Consider the following 19,011-nt stretch of genomic DNA (forward strand, 5'->3'; position numbering starts at 1 on the left):
ATGCCCCCTCCCCCTTGTAAGATTAAAATTAATATCCAATAACTCCAAGTATAAGATTTATTAATAGTCACTTGAAGTAGAGGGAACAGATGAAAACAAACAGTAAAGAGAAGCTTGCCCAGACCTTAATGGCAGAACAGAGAGAGGAGTTGAGGTTACACAGACTTTTATGTACAAAACCTAAGGACTTAAGGTGGGGATGAAAGGGATTCTGGGAAATGTAGTTTTTAGGGTACAAGATTCTAACTACATACCCTCCTCCCCTCAGGCCTAGCTCTGGGAGATGGTTCAAAGCCCAACAAGAACCCCCCAGATGGCCCCTTGCTGTGGGCCTCAATTGAGCCTCAGTTTCCCCAGATGTAAGTTGAGGCTGCAGGATTCCATTTCCTATCAGCTCTCTTCAGGGGATCGCTCTGTGACCCTGTACAAAGACCCTGCCTGGGACTGAAGGGCCTGGAAGTCTCCCGCAACTGCCAGAAGGGCTGAGCTCATCCCCGTGGAGGTCTCCAGTCCTGGGCTATAAGCTATGGGGGACATCTAGGACTGTGGCTGGCATCCCCTGCCCTCAGCTGCCGGTCCCGGTTAATATAGTGAAACTGTCCCCAGGTCTGCAGTCTTGAGGAGCTCGCAGATTCCCTTCCAGTGCCTCGACAGCCTCGTAGGCTTCCCCTAACTGCAGGGAGGCCTCTGTTCCACTGCTCGAGTCCCACTGAGGGGCTCCGCAAGGCCACTTGAGGTTTTCTTCTCTCCAGGATGGGGAGGGGCTGCAAGGCTGGCCCGCGCATGCGTCCCTCGGTCAGGAAGGCCTGCAGCCACGAGTCCGGGGACATCCCCTCAGCTGGCCTTCCTCGTCCTACAGGCGCTCCCCACGCGCTTGATCCCAGCACCAAGGCCGCCAGAGCCTCCCTCCATCCCCGGGGGTCGCCGCCTCCTCTTCCCAGGCACGCGAGCTCTCCCGTTACTAAACTTCTGCTATCTGGCTGGGAACTTCCCGGGGCCGGAAACGCGCCCTTCTTGGGGCCTTCATTGGTGCCCGAGACCGAGGCTGCCCAAAGCCCCGCCCCCCTGGGGAGCTCCTTCCGCGCGGGGACCGAATCGCCCAGCCCGTCCCCATTTCTCTGCCGCCCGCACGGGGGGAGAATCTCCCTGAGCCCCCACACTGTCTTAGGGCCCAGAAGAGCCTGGAACTCCGCACGCCTGAGGCCCCGGGACGCTTTTCTTTCCTCCCGGAAGCCCCGAGACTACAGCGAAGTGAAGGTCGTACCAGTTCCTCCTCCACCTCCTCCTCCTCCTCCTCTCCCAGAGCTCTTTCCGCCTCGCTCCTTAACCTGCAGTGGAACTTCCTCCGCCCCGCGCCTGCATCCCCGGTAATTATGAAGTGGTGACGGGGACTGAGGGAAAGGGGGGCCGAGGGGGCCTGGGGAAGGAGGGGAAAGCGGAGAGCTGGACTGAGTTCGAATCCTCCCTTTTACTAGTCTCTCTGGGGCAGACACCTCCCGCTTGTGCCTCCTGTAGCTCAATACCTGGATCCCCCTAAGCTGCGAACCACTCCCCTCCCCCCTCTCCACCCCAGTCCTGGGACTCTGCAGCTGAGCGGGGCTGGCTGGCCCCGGAGCCGAGCGGGAGTGGCAGCGAGCACCTGGGTGCGGGTACCATGTATCCCGGGGCTGCTCTGGTGTCTGTCAGGGGTCGGCTGTGACCTCTGGATTCTTCTTCAGGATCTTCTTTTCTGGGGAAACCTTCTTCCTGGAGGGGGTGTCCGGGGAGGGGTGAAGCAGTACCAGATGCAGTTTTAGTGCACCCTGTAAGGACCCAGGAGTCCTGCCTCCAAGCCGCTGGGCCTCAGACCCCCCGAGCTCCTGCTCCTGTCCCCCTTGGGCAGCCTCTCCTTCAGTCACCCCAAGCAGGCTCTATTCTGGCTAAACAGGCAATAATGCGCAGAGAGAGGGCGGAGAGTGAAGGGGAACTCAGGAGGGCTTCCCGGAGGAGGCGAAATTATCGTTTGGACTGTAGGGAAGCCAGGGAGGGCAGTGGTCCGAGCTGGGGAGAGAGAGCCTGTGAGCCGCTCCTGGGGGACAGTGAGAGAAGGGACTCCTGGCCAGGAGCTGGAGGTGCTGTTCATGGACTCCTCTGGAGGCTGGTGTGTCCTGGGCAGAGGGGGTGGCAGGGAGGAGGGGGATAGGGCCCCCTGAATGGAGGCTGGCAGGAAGAGGGAAGAGAGCCCAGGAGGCCAGCAGAGCCCCAGGAAGGCCCTGCAGTGGGGGCTGACGGAGGAGGAGGGTCTTCCTCACAGGGAGGACAGCTCAATGGCAAAGGGAGCCCCACCTGGGCTGCTGGGGAGCCCAGTGGAGAGGGCCTGGGTTTCAATCTGGCCTCAGATCCTTTCTGTGCTCCCCCTGGAGTCGGGCTGAGCCCCTCCCCCCCCCCAGTCGGGCTGAGCCCCTCCCCCCCAGCATTGGAAGGCTCCACCCCCCAACCATGATCATTCCCCAGCCCAAGGGGGCCTTCAGCAGGCACTTGAGGACTTCTGGCATGGGAGAGACCAGGTCCTACTCCTGCAGCCCCTTCCCCATTCCCTGAGAGCAGGGCTTGGGCTTTGGGTCAGTTTCTGGTCAGATTGGGCCTCCCTTGGTCTCTTTTTTTCCTCCCACTCCCCCACTGACTCCTCTCCTTCACCTGCCTGATTCTCCTGAGATGTCTCAAACCCCACCACCTCAGAACTCCCAGATGGCCCCTCTTTGTGGGCCTCACATTCCCTCAGCCTCCCCCCCCACACCCCATGAGCCCTGTTCTCACCCAGGAGCTCTCTCCTGCCCCAACATTCCTCCGGTTTTATCCAGACAGTTGTGGAGGAGGGGAGGGCATGGGGTGCGTTCTGATGAATGATGGGGGAGGGAAAGAGGGGCTGGATGCTGGGGGAAGGGAATTCTCTCCTGCCCAGTCTGGTGGTGGTGGCCCAGGGGGAATCCCAACCCTGGGGTGGAGTATAGGAGGAGAGAGGAGCCATTCCAGGGGTATAAGGATTCCTGACCCAGGTGTCCTGTTCCCCAGCTCCTCCTTAGAGATTCTTCTGTATTGCCCTCAGACCCAGCCCCCTGTGAGGATCCCTGAACTCTGCCTTCTTCCCCTGGGGCTGCCCAGGAGCCAAAGCCCTTTCCTGGCCCCTTCATTTGGTCCCCTGGCCCTGGGGCTTATTGCATCTCTTACGGAGACCCCAGCACCCTGTCATCCTGTTTCTCCAGGATCAGCCACCCCCAGGAACACTTGAGTCTTTCCAGGGTCTCTGCCCTCCGTTACACTTATAATAGATGAAGGAGAAGGGAACAAAGGGATGGAGACAGAGAGACTGTGTGTGTGTGAGTGAGAGATGATCAGAGATGAGTTAGACACCATTTGGTTCTCCTCCCTCTCACTAAAGGTCTCAAGACGGGTATCCCTGAGGTGATGTTTGAGCAAGGATGGACAGAGACCATTGCCCAAACAAGAGTCTTCAGTGACTTGAGAAACCAACTTTTTCCCAGGCCTTTGCTGAAATCTGGGACCCAAGAAAACCTCCTCTCTGTACATGATCCTGAAGGTAAAGGCTGAATGGATTCTACTCTGTATTTACTTGACCAGCTTTCCCAGTTCCCTCTTTCTCTCCTTTTCTCCTTCTTTCTTATCCTCTAGAAGACAACTTTGATCTGACTGTAATTTACTCAGAAAGGGGTGCTTTATTATGTTAGTGAACAAGGGAGGGTTAGGAAGGAAGGATTAGGAAACCTTAAGAGACACCCCAGCAGTTTGTGCCTTCTCTGCTCAGCTGAGCCAAACGGCTAGGGCTTCTGTGGGTTTTTCCTCCTTCTCCCTAAACTATCTATTAGACTACACTACACCAGGTCACTAGTGTCCTCCTTGGGTAGGCACAGGTTGGGACAGGTCTTTGGGGTGACTCCACGAGGTTTCAGGTCAAGCCCCTCAGCAGCTGATGATGGTGTCTCTGCCCCTTTGGTAGGTGCTCCAATGATTTGAGTAATCTTTCTATTTATTCAGGGCAAGGGGAAATTGAGGCAAATCTCAGGTATCTCAGTTTTGAGTCCTGAGCCCAGGTCCTCCCTTCCCATTTTCCTCCGTGTCCAAACAGCATAATACCCACTTCTTAGTTCTCTTTCCCACATGCCTCCTTGTTGCTTCCAACTGTCACTCCTGTCCCTGCTTCCAGCATTCTAAATGGATCCTCTTTGTTCTGGTCTCATTCCTACACCTCCTTGGTAGGAGCTCTGTTGGACCATGTGACTTTCCAGCCCCTCTCTTGGCTCTCCTTCCCCATGCTTCCCTGCTCTGCCATCTGGCAGAGCCCTTAAACCCCTTCCCTGAAAGAGGGGTTTGGGCTCCCATCCCTAGCCCTGGAGGTTCTGCCTGGGCCCATTCTATGTGGGATCCCAAAGCCCTGCTGCCTCTTGGGGGTTTGGGAGGATGAGAGAAAGGAGGGTGCAGAAGAGGAGGAACAGAGTGCTCATCTGTCCCTTCAGACTGTCTTCTCTTCCCAAGCTGCCCTCTGCTGGTAGCAGGCTCTCCCCTGAAGCCAAGCCTGGTCCTTGGTGATTCCTGTAGCATCTCACTCCCTGTAGATCCCTGTGGGGCAGCCCAGGATCTGGGAAGAGCAGGGAAAACCTCTGCTCCTCAGGGTCCCTTCTCCCCATCTCAGGGTGCAAAAGCCCAGGGCCTGGTCCCAGGAGGGATGGGGCTGAGCCGGATCCAAGCTGGGATGGAGATCAGGGCAGCTTTCTTCTCAAATTCCACCAAGAGCAATTGGCCCAGAAAGTGAGCTCAAAGGCAGTGAAGAAGATAGACTTTTTTTATACACAGGGTGTAAGAGGAGAGGGAGTGCCCTGGGAGTGGTGTTCCAGGTCAGCTCCAGCTGCTCAGAAGGGTTGAGCAGTCAGATGTTGCCTAGGCCAAGGGAGGCCTGTTGGGAAGAGCTTTAGCTGGAGCTCCATGTGGGGAGCCAGCTGACAGTTACAGGAAGTAGAAACCATAGAGATTGGAAGGAGGAACCATAGAGGTAGGAAAGGGGTATTAAAGTGGACCAGCATCAGTTGGTCATTCTGTCAGTTGCTGACAGCAATTAGTTGCTGAAATGTAAACACAGGTCTCAGCTTACTGAGAGGGCATTTTGACTTTAGCCTTTACAGGGTTTGGGGGTTTCAGTTGTTAGATTTTTTTTCTTTTGTGAACTTTTTGAAAGGTGGCTGGTCTTCATTGACAGACCTAATTGAGGTTGGATTAACTACTAATTGAGTTGGTTTTGATTGGGCAGGAATTTTGTGAGCTGATTGGTATTAGTGGTAGTTTGAGGCAGTTATAGGTAGATATAGTCAGTTTAGGTAGTTATTGGATAATTAGTAAAAAAATTGGGATATTTTCTTTCTCTACCTCTTATGTTTCTCTCCTTTACTATTTTCAATTTACTATATTCTTCTTCTATCTGTATTTTAATTTAATTAAATTGTTCATTGTTAAAAGCCGCTAGAAGTTTTCTCTGACTTAAAGGGATAATATTAATTTACAACTTGATTCTCAGAAAACTTAAATGATTAAAAGCTGCTCTCTTATTTTGTCAAAACTCCTAATTTAACCATTACAGAGTCAAGGCTGGGAAAAGATGGAGGAGCTTCACCTGATGGATTCACTGAGGCTACTTTGCTGCTTCTACAGAGAGCCTGGAGTCTCATGGATGGCCTTTGAGAGGGACAGACTCCCAGCCCAGGTCAGTGCATTCCCGCCCCAGATGGGAGCCCCATGTAGCAGTTAAAGTTAGTTTCTCTGCTATAAGTGTTATATTTTTGAGGTTTATTAAAGATTAGGAATAAAGAAAATACAAAATAAGAAAGCATGTGCCTAGGAGGGCCGAAAGGCCCATTCAATTTCACTTACATCATGAGAGTTGAGTCTGCTTGGAAGCAGAAGTGTCTATATTGTTATTGATCAAGAAATAGCTAAATCCGATCTTCTAAAGAGTGGTCTGAATAGGGTGGAGTAGGTTTGAAATTCACAAGCTCCAAGGCCTGAGACAGGAGGGAGAACATTCCTTGTAGGGAAACAGACAGCCTTCTGATATTGGGGGAATGTTGTGAATTTGGGACATTAATGCACTGCTGGTAGATTTGTGAATTAGTGCAACTATTCTGGAGGGCAATAGGGAACTATGCCCAAAGGGCACTAAATGACTGTCTGCCCTTTGATCCAGCCAATGTACTGCTGGGTTTGTACCCCAAAGAGATAATAAGTAAAAAGACTTGTACAAGAATATTCATAGTTACATTCTTTGTGATGGCAAAAAACTGAAAAATGAGGGATGGCCTTCAATTGGGGACTGGCTGAACAAATTGTGGTATATGTTGGTGATGGAATACTATTGTGCTCAAAGGAATAATAAAGTGGAGGAATTCCAGGTGAACTGGAAGAACTTCCAGGAAGTGATGCAGAGCTAAAGGAGCAGAACCAGGAGAACATTGTACACAGCGACCAATACACAGTGGCACAATCGAATGTAATGGACTTCTACATTAGTGGCAGTCAAGTGATCCTGAACAACCTGGAGGGATCTGTGAGAAAAAACACTATCCACATTCAGAGGAAAAATTGTGGGAGTAGAAATACAGAAAATAAACAACTGCTTGAATACATGGGTTGAGGGGATATGGTTGGGAATGTAGACTACAAATGAACATCTTAATGCAAACACCAACAATATGGAAATGGGTTTTGATCAAGGACACATGTAATACCCAGTGAAATTGAGTGTTGGCTATGGGAAGGGGGGGAGGGGAGAGATGGAAATAATATTCTTGTAACCAAGGAATAATGTTCTAAATCGATTAAGTAAATAAATTAAAAAACAAAACAAAACATGTGCCATTGGTCAAGATCCATTTCCCTATTAACATTTGCACTAGGGTGATCTTTTAGAGTCTACATCCCCAATCATATCCCCACTGACCCATGTCATCAAGCGGTTGTTTTTCTTCTGTGTTTCTTTTCCCACAGTTCTTCCTCTGGATGTGAATAGTGTTCTTTCTCTTAAGTCCCTCCGAATAGTTCTGGATCATTGCATTGCTACTAGTAGACAAGTCCATTACATCTGTTTGGGCCATAGTGTATCATTCTCTGTGTACAATGTTCTCCTGGTTCTGCTCCTTTCACTCTGCATCAATTCCTGGAGGTCATTCCAGATCACATGGAATTCCTCCACTTTATTATTACTTTGAGCACAATAGAATTCCATCACCAGCTTATACCACAATTTGTTCAGCCATTCCCAATTGGAGGGCATCCCCTCATTTTCCAAATTTTTGCCATCTCAAACTGCCTTGCTATGAATATTCTTGTACAAGTCTGCAAGTGTTCTTGAACAGAGGTGTTTGTGTCTATGCCAGCAGGTGGGTACATTCCTTCTCTCTTCAGTAGACTTCCACACTGATCTAGTCCTTCCGTTGTTGGACAAGCTGGAGAGAAAGGGGCAAGTTTCTGGAAAGCCTGGGAGTTTTCTTTGGAAATAAGGTTAGGGAAGTGTTAAGGTGAATTTTTGGGTTGAGACTGAATATATATTATTTAGTGGTCTCCAGGGATTTAAATTCTAAATCCCAATGAAATACTCAAGTGAGAATGGAATTTTGTGGTGGTTTATTTACAATAGAAGGAAGTAAAGATGTACTTGGGCCTGGCCTGAGCCAGAGGGAGTTCACAGGCCTCTCAGTCAAGGGGTCTTCCCAGGAAGATAAAATCTAGCTCAGCTTCCAGCTAGGAGGCTGGTGCCTTCAGAAGGGTCAAGGGAAAGGGGAGTCAGCCTTATCACTTACCAGGCGGCAGCCTAAGGGAAGCAGTTTCAGGATCCATGTTTCTAGCTCCTCCAACAAGCTCCACCTCCAAAGTCCAACAAACTTGACAAAGACCCGGTCACAGGAAGTGACAGAAAATATAATGGCAGTTCTTTACATCACTTCCTATGTCTCACATGTACCAATGGTGGCTTAAAGTTGGCTTAGGACAGCCCAGGGGGTCAGTCAGTTGTTTCTGATTTGTCACCTGCTAGCACACACAGGTCACAGACCGTCCTCCTCCACACTTAATCCTTATGTGGGGGTGTATACATTCCTGGTTGCTAAAATTCTAAAGACTAAGCAGGGTGGAGTAAATCTAAAATTCACAGAGGTCCTGAGGGAGACATCCTGCTCTTCACATAAAGGCATCCAGCTCAATGGCAAAGAAAGGCATACAGACAGAATGGAGTGCTTTCTGTTCCTCTAAAAATCTACTTTTAGCAATCTGTGTAATAACCCTCTGGGGTAAATGTTCTTATTCTCATCATTTCACAGTTGAAGAAACTGAGGTAAACAGAGGTTAAGGTTCTGTGGAGAAGTTTTTCTGCTTTAAGGAATCAAACTTTTCCCTTTTGGGGGTAGTTGCCTTTATCTGGAATTCAGCTAAGCTTTTTTGTCCTTGAACTGCAAGGTAAAACATCACTGAGGCACCCTCTCATGCCACTTGACAGGAGGTATTTTCTTTAATCTGTCCCATTGCTTTATCTCCTTACTTACCAGTACCCCAGGTTTAGGATGACTGCTGACTTGTGATCTGGTCTGAGCTCTGGCAGTGCTGTTTCCCAGTTATCCTGTCTTCTTTTCATCATTTTCTTTGATATGGTTGATCTTTTGTTTTTCCCAAATGAATTTTGTTCTGATTTTATTCAGCCCTGTCAGATATCCTCTTCCTCATGGCATGAGGGGTGAAATTACATTTTTCTCTCCTGGATTACATTTTGCATTTGAAACTATACAAATTCTGTTCAATCTGAAGCAGCTTCTGTGAGGTTTCATTAGAGAAATTTGTGTGGACTAAAGTGTGGAGTTCCGCCTCTCTGAGGAGAGATGTTGAGGCTGACCTAATTGCTCTTTCCAGAAAATCTCTGTTCTCAGTATTTCCATAAAGCATCGTAAAGATTAAAATTTAGGGGAGACGGGGAGACTGAAGCATCTGAGGCAGGTAGAAATTAGTTTCTCTCTGCAAGGAGTATTATATTTTTTTAGAGGTTTATTAAAGGTTAAAGATTAAAGGAAATACAGGATAAGAAACAGGTGTCCAGGCCATAGAGAGGCCTAGACACAACCTCACCTACATTATGAAAAAAGCCAGGCCTGCCCCCAAACGGAAGTCCAAGAGCCTCTCAAAAGCCTTTGAATCAGCTTAAATACCTTCTCGATCTCGGCCCAGGTGAGATTACAAGGCATTCTGGGGAAGTGGAGCAAAGGCTTGTGTGGATTGTAGTCCTGTATTCGAGTCCGTTTTTTACATATCCCTGTTTGATCTTTTGAAAAAAATGAATTTTTTTCCAAAGGATCATGAAAACATAATCAATTTAAAGATTGCAATAATTTGAGGATAAGAGAAAAAAAGAATAAAACCAATAATTACTGGATACATTGACAGAAAGCCAGTTAGGGGGCAGTCCCCTTTTGGCATGAAAGTATACATACAAATAAATGTTCAATCAACTACATCCAAAGTTCAATTTTTGTTCAGCTGGCTGGTCTGGAGGTTTCTTCATGGTGGCTTCTCCAACAGTTCAGTTCTGGATTCAGAGAGGTAGCATCTTCTTTACCTAAAATTCTTCTCAAAAGGAATTTAAACTTTGCAATTTAAAGAATGATATTTTTTTACATTCCCCCCGTTAAGAGGGTGATTTAAAAAAAAAAGGATCACTTAGGGATGCATGGCTGAGGTATGAGGTATATGAATCAATTGGCAAGAGATATTAAAAAGACATCAGAAAAATCAAGAAGAAAAGAAAAATTTCTGGATGAAAATATAGACTATCAAAGTCTTATGTGTAAAAATTCCAAGTAGAAAAAAAATAAATCTATAACAGGTCCTTCAATCAGGGCCCAATCAAAATGATCTAAGTAATAATGCATTTACCCAGTCAATAGCCAGGACTACAGAAAGGTACCACACTATGAGAGGCAGAAAAGAAAGGGACCAGATTATAGAAGCCAAGTAGGAGCCAAGTTTGGGGATTCCCGTCTGTGAGTATCTTCAGAGTGAGTGTGGACACAAGGACAGCCTATGTCTTAACACATGTTAAACATAGTAACCTCGAGTCTTCACACTAGGTTCAAGACCTTTGTATTTGCCTAGAAGTGCATCAATCCATCCTGGATTGGGTTTTCATTTGCCCTGTCCAATGGCTCTTGTGTGTATATCTTGTCCTGGAATCAGACAGAATCATTAAGCAAAGTCCCATAATTTATTTAAATAATTAGTGGCATCGTTTTTATGGTCACAAGGTTTTTAGGGCCTGCATTAGCAAATGTATTTCAAACTTGCAGCACTGAAAAGTCAGAAGGTTAAAGAGAATCTTAATGCTGGTAACGTGTGCTTCAAATGTAAAAAGGAGAGAAAAATAATTTTAAAAACTGAAAAAATATATTGCACATGCAAGAAAAATATAATAATAAAAGAGCTTTAAAATTCAAAAATATAGCTTATAATCATTGACACTCTGTGTCAGCTAAGAAAATAAAGATTACAAGACTTTCTCACCAAAAATGAGATCCATTTCCTCTTAATGTCTGGCCATGATCACTGTGAGTATAAGCAAATGAATTGAACAAGGTTAACAATTTTTTCATTTTTTAAAAATACAGTAGTACAAATATATAGATATCAAAATCCCCAAAATTCTCAATAGCCCAATTAATTACAATAGCAAACAAACACACTTTCATATTTCACATAAGTTGCTGTATGACATTTTTAAAACCTATGAATTGATGGACATTTGTCATAATTTTTACAAACATAGCAATCTTTCAACCTTGGTAATAAACATATTTTTTTAAACAAAGTAAAACTCATCTAGGGTTAAGAACATAATCAAGAAATCTATATACCATTCTGGTTCAAGTAAAATAGTGAGCTGAAGAGCATAAATAAAGGGGTGCTCCTTTTGGAGGCTTTTAGGGATACAAATGCCCTGAGATTAACTGCCCAACTTCCATTCACATATTTAGAAATGCGGGAAGGTTGGGGGTTATAAAATGTATTTCACTTCAGCTACTAGGCAAAAATAACCAGATATTGTTTAAAAAATTACAAAAATCATATTTAAAAAAAACCCTTAAAATCATTTGAGATATTTAGCACATTAAATTTTCCAAAGGTTGTTAATACAATTATAACCAGTTCTGAAGTCCATCTATCCTCAGCAAAATAGAAAAAAGGCTGTTTTTTCATATATGGGCTTATTCACAATACTATTTGTTCAACACAGTTATAGGGGAAAAACAACAGAATTTCAAAACTCAGTACATTCAAAATAAATTCAATCAACCTTCAGTTCAAGCAGAATAATATTGAATCCAGTAATATATGAATTTAAAATCACTAAGTTAAACCATAACAAAAAATGCAATAGAATACAGAGATTTTTATAAACCATTGGAGTTTGAAATGCCTTAGAATATAGCCTTTAGTCTCTTCAAAGTTCATTGGGTTCTTTTGTTTGTTTTTAATTATCCATTTAAATGTCTAATGTCCGAAGGTAGAGTAGTAATGGCTAGCGATCTGCTCGGAGCCCCACAGCTGGGGAGAATCTGAGGCCAGATTTTAACCCAGGACCATGCTCTCAGTTCCCTGAGCCACCCATTTGCAAATTCAAAGTTGAATCTTTGGGCTGAATCTTTCTTCTGGCACGCAGGTGAAATCAATGAAATTACCAGAACAATCAAAAATCCTTTTAAACTGCCCGTTGCTTTTTAAGTTTTTGTTTGAAAAATCTGTTTCTTCTCCTCTAGTCTCTCTTTCCCCTCTCCCCTGATATGATCCTTCCTCCTGCCCAAGTCCACGTGGAGCCCAGGCCACCCACGTGGAGCCAATACACCCCCATTTGCTCAGAGCCTTAGCTTAAGGGAAAATTACCCGTTCTCCTTTCCCTCTCCTCTCTCCCCTCCGCCCACGTGGCCAATACTGTTACCAGCTGGTCGCAATGAGTCCTCAGCAAATCTGCTCCAAGAATCTGGGTGATGAGCCGGCTGGGGTTACGCTCCTGGGTCTGGGGCTGGGGTGATGAGCCGTCTGGGTCGGAGGCCAGATGGGTGAGAGACAGACCGCCGGGGTGGGTCAGGCCGGGAGCCATCAGGTGAGAGGCCAGGAGCAGAAGCAGGAGCCGGAGCGGGCCACAGGCAGGAGCTAATCAAGATGGTTTTCTAAAGAGCATCTTGGAGAATCGTGGCTTTTAAAAAAAATTCTCTAGGCTAAAAATTTTTTGAGAAGTTCTCATCCAATCTAGTGGTCGCCATCTGTAAAGATTAAAATTTAGGGGAGACGGGGAGACAGAAGCATCTGAGGCAGGTAGAAATTAGTTTCTCTCTGCAAGGAGTATTATATTTTTTTAGAGGCTTATTAAAGGTTAAAGATTAAAGGAAATACAGGATAAGAAACAGGTGTCCAGGCCATAGAGAGGCCTAGACACAACCTCACCTACATTATGAAAAAAGCCAGGCCTGCCCCTAAACGGAAGTCCAAGAGTCTCTCAAAAGCCTTTGAATCAGCTTAAATACCTTCTCGATCTCGGCCCAGGTGAGATTACAAGGCATTCTGGGGAAGTGGAGCAAAGGCTTGTGTGGATTGTAGTCCTGTATTCGAGTCCATTTTTTACAGCACAGCATTATTCTACAGAGTGTGTAAAGAAGCTGGAATAAGCTGACCTTGTGCCAACTTCTGAGCTGATTCCCTCTTGGGAAGGAAGGGAGGGTTTGGGACAGTGAGGGTGAATTGTGGAAACATTATCTTGTGATTTGCTGCTGGAGTTGGCTCGAGTCCCTTCTATTCAGGAGTGTGCTTTGTCCAAATTCTGTCTGGTGAGGAAAGTTTATTCAAGGGAGAATTGGGAGAAAGCCAAGTTAAATTATTTGAACCTCTTCCTGCCTGACTTGGAAACTGCTAAGGCCAGAGCTTAGGTTGACCAGAAACACAGTCAGATTCTGAGACTGATGGAAGGAGTTTTCTCATTGTATGACTCAGGCATTCAGTGGGTCTTATCTGCAAACTGGGTCCATATTGATCAATCAATTATTGCTTCTTTGTTCTTTTGATTACTTACAGATTTAGGGAAGGAATGGGACTTCTTTTCAGGGAGCTTCCTCTGTCTCTCTTCCCCATCCTGATTTGGCAAGTCCCTAATCTTTCCTCTAGTTAGAAAGCAAATGACCCAACATTGGATTGTTTCCTTTGCATTCATTTTATTTAATTCATCTCTTTTAAGGTAGATAAGTCTCCTTTCCCCCTGATTTTGAGGTCTAGCTCTAAGCCTAGGAAAGAGACTGGTCCTTATTGGTTGGGCAGTTGGCATACATTGCTTTAATAAATGGTTGTGCTCTGAAGAGCAGAGCTTTGATTCCTCAGGCATTTAATCTTTCACTTGTCACAGTTAACCTCTTTATTTTCTTCTACATTTGCCTAGAAATCTAGTCCCTGGGTCAAAGCTATCCTTGTCCTCCAAGTGCCACACTGGACTAACCCTAACCCTAATGTCCACCCGGATTAAAAGTTATAGCCTCCCCCACTCCTCCCAGGACAAGTAGATTACAGGCACCAAGTCTCTTGCCTCAGTATGAGGCCACATCTCCCTTTTACCCATGAGAACATTCATCAGTGGAACCCCCTTCCATGTCATGTTACAGCCTCCATCCTTTTTCCATCTATTCAGGTTTTGCCTTCTCACCTCCTTCCCTATCTGCTCTATCTTTCTGAGATGATAGAGACCTCCTCCTCAGTCTTTTTTCTCTTAGCCCTATCTGCAATCTATGTTGCTTTTGCCCCACTCTGTCTTCCTTGATATTCTCTTCTCTCTAGAGTTTTAGGAAATGGCTCTCTCTCCTGGTTTAGCTCCTACCTCTCTGACATGTGATTCTCTGTCTTCTCTGCTGTTCCTCCTCTAGATCTTGTAACAGTGGGATTAGGTTGAGGGAGTTCTTCTAGCCTTATCTTTGGCTCTCTAATATTCTCCCTCTGGACTTCTTTACTTGGTGATCTCATCAGCTACCAGGGATGCAAGCACCATCTCTGCTGAGTCTCAAATCTATATTTTCTGGTCCAATCTCTGTGCTTACCTAGTCTTTATCTCATATTTTCTTATAGGGATATCACATTAGGTGACCAGTATGCATGTTGAGCTCAGTGTGTCCCAAATACATTGTTCTCTCTCACCTAGATAGAAACCCCACCTTCTTGATAGCTGTATCCTTCTCCTCTCTCAGGCTCAAAGCCAAGGAGCCACCCTTGACTCCTCACTGTCCCTTACCCACATATCTAACATGGTGCCAGGACCTATTAGTTTCTATAGCATTTCTCCAAATTGATGCCTTCTGTCCTGTGTCACTACCATCCTCCTGGTGGAGCCCCATATCACCCCCTTCCTGGATTGTTGAGACAACCTGCTGTTGGGTCTGTCTCTCACAAGGCTCTTCCCACTCCAACTCCTCCTCCATTCACTCATCAGAGTGATTTTCCTATAGCTCAGTTCTGATCATGTCACTCCCCTACTCCATAAACCCCAGTGACTCCCTATTCCCTATAGGATCAAATACAAAACATTCTGTTTGGTGTTCTACGTCCTCTCTCCTGGCTTCTTATTCATTATTCCCCAGTCTGTATTCTTAGATCTAGGGAACCTGGTCTCCTAGATTTCTTCACCAGCAGACTTTTAAAGAAAAATCCTTTACTTTCTGTCTTAGAATTGTGGGTAAGTATCTGTTGTGAGGCAGAAGATGGCTAAGCGGAAGGCAAGCGGAGGTAAGTGGCTTAATTAGGGTCACATAGGTAGGAAGTGTTATTGGTCATATTTGAACCCAGCACCTTCTATCTCTAGTTCTCTATTCACAAAGTCTCCAAATTGGAAAAGGTTTTTTTTTTTACCCCTTACCTTTCATCTCAGGGTGTAAAGATTAAAATTTAGGGGACACTGCGGCAAGATAGAAATTAGTTTCTTTCTTCAAGGAGTATTATATTTTTTATGAGGTTTATTGAAGATTAAAATATAAAGAAAACACAAGTAAGAAAAGCACGTGTCTAGGCTCAGGGAGCCTATTCACGACCACTCACATCTTTCCTGCTAGGTGGAGAGTTGCATGTGCTCCGAAGTGGAAGTAAAAAGAGAAAAAGAGAGACCCCACCTACGGCAGAGAGCCTTTAAATAATATTTTGCTCTCATCCCCGGTGAGAATTCAGTGAGATTACAAAGCTTTCTGGGGAAGTGGAGCATAGACTTCTGGGGATTGAAGTCCTGGATTCAAGTCCATTTTTACATGGCCCCTTTTGTTCCTTTGTGAAGAAAGACTAACCCAAAGGATCATAAAAACATAATCAATTTAAAGATTATAATAATTTGAGGATAAGAGAAAAAAAACAACCAATAATTGCTGGATGCATTGACAAAAGCCAGTTAGAGGGCAGTCCCCTTTCTGGCATGAAAGTGTACATCAATCAACTACACCCAAAGTTCATTTTTGTGCAGTTTGTGGTCTGCAGGCTTCTTCATGGTGTCTTCTCCAACAGTTCAGTTTCTGGATTCAGGGAAGTAGCATCTTCTTTACCTAAAATTCTTCTCAAAAGGAAATTTAAACTTTGCAATTTAATTAATGATATTTTTTACATTCCTCCATTAAGATGGTGATTGAAAAATACAGGATCACTTAGGGACGCATGGCTGAGGTATAAGGTATATGAAACAATTGGCAAGAGAAATTAAAAAGATATCAGAAAAATCTAAATAAAAAAGAAAATACTGGATGAAAATATAGAATATCAAAGTCTTATGTGTAAACATTCCATATAAAGGAAAAATAAATCTATAACTGGTCCTTGAATCAGGGCCCAATTAAAATGATCAAAGCAATGATGCATTTACCCAGTCAGTAGCCAGGACTACAGAAAGGTACCACACTATGAAAGACAGAAAAGGGGACCAGATTATATGAGCCAAGGTTTCGGGGATACTTGTCTTTGAGTGTTTTCAGAGTGAGTGTGGACACAAGGAAGGCCTACATCTTAACATAAGTCAAGTGTCGCAACCCCAAGTCTCACACTAGGTTCAAAACCTTTGTATTGGCCTAGAAGTGCATCAATCCATCCTGGATTAGGTTTTCTTTGGCCCTGTGCAATGGTTCTTTTGTGTATATCTTGTCCTGGAATCAGACAGAATCATTAAACAAAGTCCCATAAGTTTTTATATAATTAGTGGCATCATTTTTATAGTCTCTAGTTTTTTAGGGCATGCATTAGCAAATGTATTTTAAACTTGTAGTAGTGAAAAATCAAAAAGTTAAAGAAAATCTTAATGCTGGTGACATGTGCTTCAAATATAAAAGAGAAAAAAAAACAACTGAAAAAGTATATTGCACATGCGAGAAAAATATAATAAAAAAGTTTTGAAAATTCAGAAATGTAGCTTATAATCATTGACACACTGTGTCAGCTAAGAAAATATAGAATGCAAGGCTTTCTCACCAAAAATGAGATCCATTTCCTCTTAATATCTGGCCATGCTCCACTGTAAGTATGACAAATGAATTGAACAAGGTAACATTTTTCATTTTTAAGGAACAGTAGTACAAATATGTAGATATCAATATCCCTAAAATTCTCAATAGCCCAATTAATTACAATAGAAAACACACACAATCATATTTCACATAAATTGCTGTATGGCATTTTAAAAAATCTATGAATTGATGGATATTTGTCACAAGTTTTTACGAACATAGCAATCTTTCAACCTTGGTGATAAACATATTTTTAAACAAAGTAAAACTCATTTTGGGTTTAGAACATAATCAAGAAATCTATATATCATTCTGGCGGAAGTAAAGTAATGAGCTGAAGAGTATAAATGAGAGGTGCTCCTTTTTTTTGGAGACTTTTTTAGGGGTACAAATGCCCTGAAATTAACTGCCCCAACTTCCATTCACATATTTAGAAATGTGGGAAGGTTGGGGGTTATAATTGTATTTCACTTCAGCTATGGGCCTTACCTCGTGGTAGGGGCAGCAAAAATGACCAGAGATTATTAAAAAAAATTTCCAAAAATAATATTTAAAAAAACCCTTAAAATCAGTTGAGATATTTAGCACATTAAATTTTCCAAAGGTTGTTATACAATTATAACCAGTTCTGAAGAAGTCCATCTATCCTCTATGTGACAATTTACAAAGGCAAAAATAGAAAAGCTGTTTTTTTTTTTTTTAATATTGGCTTAATTACAATGATATTTGTTCAATAGTTATAGGGGAAAAGCAACAGAATTTTAAAACTCAGTACATTAAATGAACAGTATAACAGAATAATATTGAATCCAGTAATATATTAACTTAAAATCCCAAAGTTATATCTTAAACAAAACAATCAGGAAAATGCAATACAGAGAGTTTTTATAAACCATAGGAGTCTGAAATGCCTTAAAATTTATAACCTGCAGTCTTTAAAGTTCCTTGGGGGTTTTGTTGTTGTTGTTGTTTTTAATTATCCATTTAAATGTCTATTGTCCGAAGGCAGAGTGGTAAGGGCTAGGCAATGGGGCTAAGGGACCCATCCAGGGCCACAGGGCCATGAAGTGTCTCAGGCCAGATTTCAACCAGAGACCTCCCATCTCTGGGTCTGGATGTCAAAGCTAAAAGGTTGTACAGAGCTGAATATCCTCCCTGAGGATATTCAATTAACAGATATTCTTGTAAAATAGCTCAGTTTTTAAGTTCCTATTCGTAAGTCTCTTCCTTCTCCTCTCCCTTTTCTCTATCTCCTCCTATTATCCACCCACGTTGTCAATACCCCTATCCACGTGGAGGCTTAGCTTAAGGGAAAATTGCCCATTATCCTTTCCCTCTTGTCTCTCCCCTCTGCCCAGGTGGCCAATACCCCCGTTCGTTACCAGCTGGTAGAAATGAGTCCTGAGCCATCTGCTCCAAGGATCTGGGTGATGAGCTGGCTGGGGTCACTCTCGTGGGTCTGGGGTACAGAAACAGGCAGGCAGCAGCCAGCGGATGACTGCAGTCAGGAACACAGGCAGGCAGGGCCTGGAGAGCGGGCACCAGGTGAGAACAGAGAGGTCAAGAGCAGGAGCGAGAGCCGGAACAGGCCGCCGGGGTGGGCAGGACCAGGACCAGGTGAGCGATATCAATCAAACAGGTCCTGATTATAGGCAACAGTAGCTGGCCTGAAGGGCTGACCAGGTGATTGATATTGAATCAAGAAGGTCTGAAGTGGATGGCTGCTGGAAGGAGCTGATCAAGATGGTTTTCTAAAAAAGCATCTTGGAGAAATGTGGCTTAAAAAAAAATTCTAGGCTAAAAAATTTGAGAAGTTCTCATCCAATCTAGTGGTCGCCAACTATAAAAATTAAAATTTAGGGGAGACTGAGGCAAGATAGAAATTAGTTTCTCTCTGCAAGAAGTATTATATTTTTATGAGGTTTATTGAAGATTAAAATATAAAGAAAACACAAGTAAGAAAAGCACTTGTCTAGGCCCAGAGAGCCTATTCACGACCACTCACATCTTGCCACCTAGGTGGAGAGCCGCGTGTGCTCCGAAGTGGAAGTAAAAAGAGAAAAAAAGGGACCCCACCTATGGCGGAGAGCCTTTAAATAATATGTTGTTCTCGTCCCAGGTGAGAATTCATTGAGATTACAAAGCATTCTGGGGAAATGGAGCACTGACTTCTGGGGATTGAAGTCCTGGATTCAAGTCCATTTTTACAAGGGTCAGTTCTAAGATAGATAAGTGAAGAGGATGAGTCAGTAAGAGTTAAGTGACTTATCCAGGATCACACAGCTGGGAAGTGACTGAGGTCACATTTGAACCCATGTCTTCCTGACCCCAGATCTAGCCTCTATCCACCATGTGATCTGGCTATGTCTAGTTCCAGGCATTTTCCATGGCTTTACCTGATGTCTGGAATATTTTCCCTCCACATTTGAAA

The 19,011-nt window shown here is 44.3% G+C and overlaps 1 protein-coding gene across 2 annotated transcripts in view; it reads left to right on the forward strand.

The window, feature by feature from the left end:
- The first annotated feature begins 797 nt into the window (after positions 1 to 797).
- Positions 798 to 19,011, forward strand: part of LOC100619235 (zinc finger protein OZF-like) — a 50,693-nt gene continuing 32,479 nt past the window's right edge. For both annotated transcript variants that reach the window (XM_056820430.1, XM_016432998.2), the window contains exons 1-3: positions 798 to 1,367; positions 3,419 to 3,577; positions 5,627 to 5,749. In XM_056820430.1, the coding sequence (XP_056676408.1) occupies positions 3,566 to 3,577; positions 5,627 to 5,749 (135 nt within the window). In that variant the 5' untranslated portion in view covers positions 798 to 1,367; positions 3,419 to 3,565. The remainder of the gene's footprint in view (positions 1,368 to 3,418; positions 3,578 to 5,626; positions 5,750 to 19,011) is intronic.

Source organism: Monodelphis domestica, chromosome 3 (assembly GCF_027887165.1).
Source record: "Monodelphis domestica isolate mMonDom1 chromosome 3, mMonDom1.pri, whole genome shotgun sequence".
NCBI lineage: Eukaryota > Metazoa > Chordata > Mammalia > Didelphimorphia > Didelphidae > Monodelphis > Monodelphis domestica.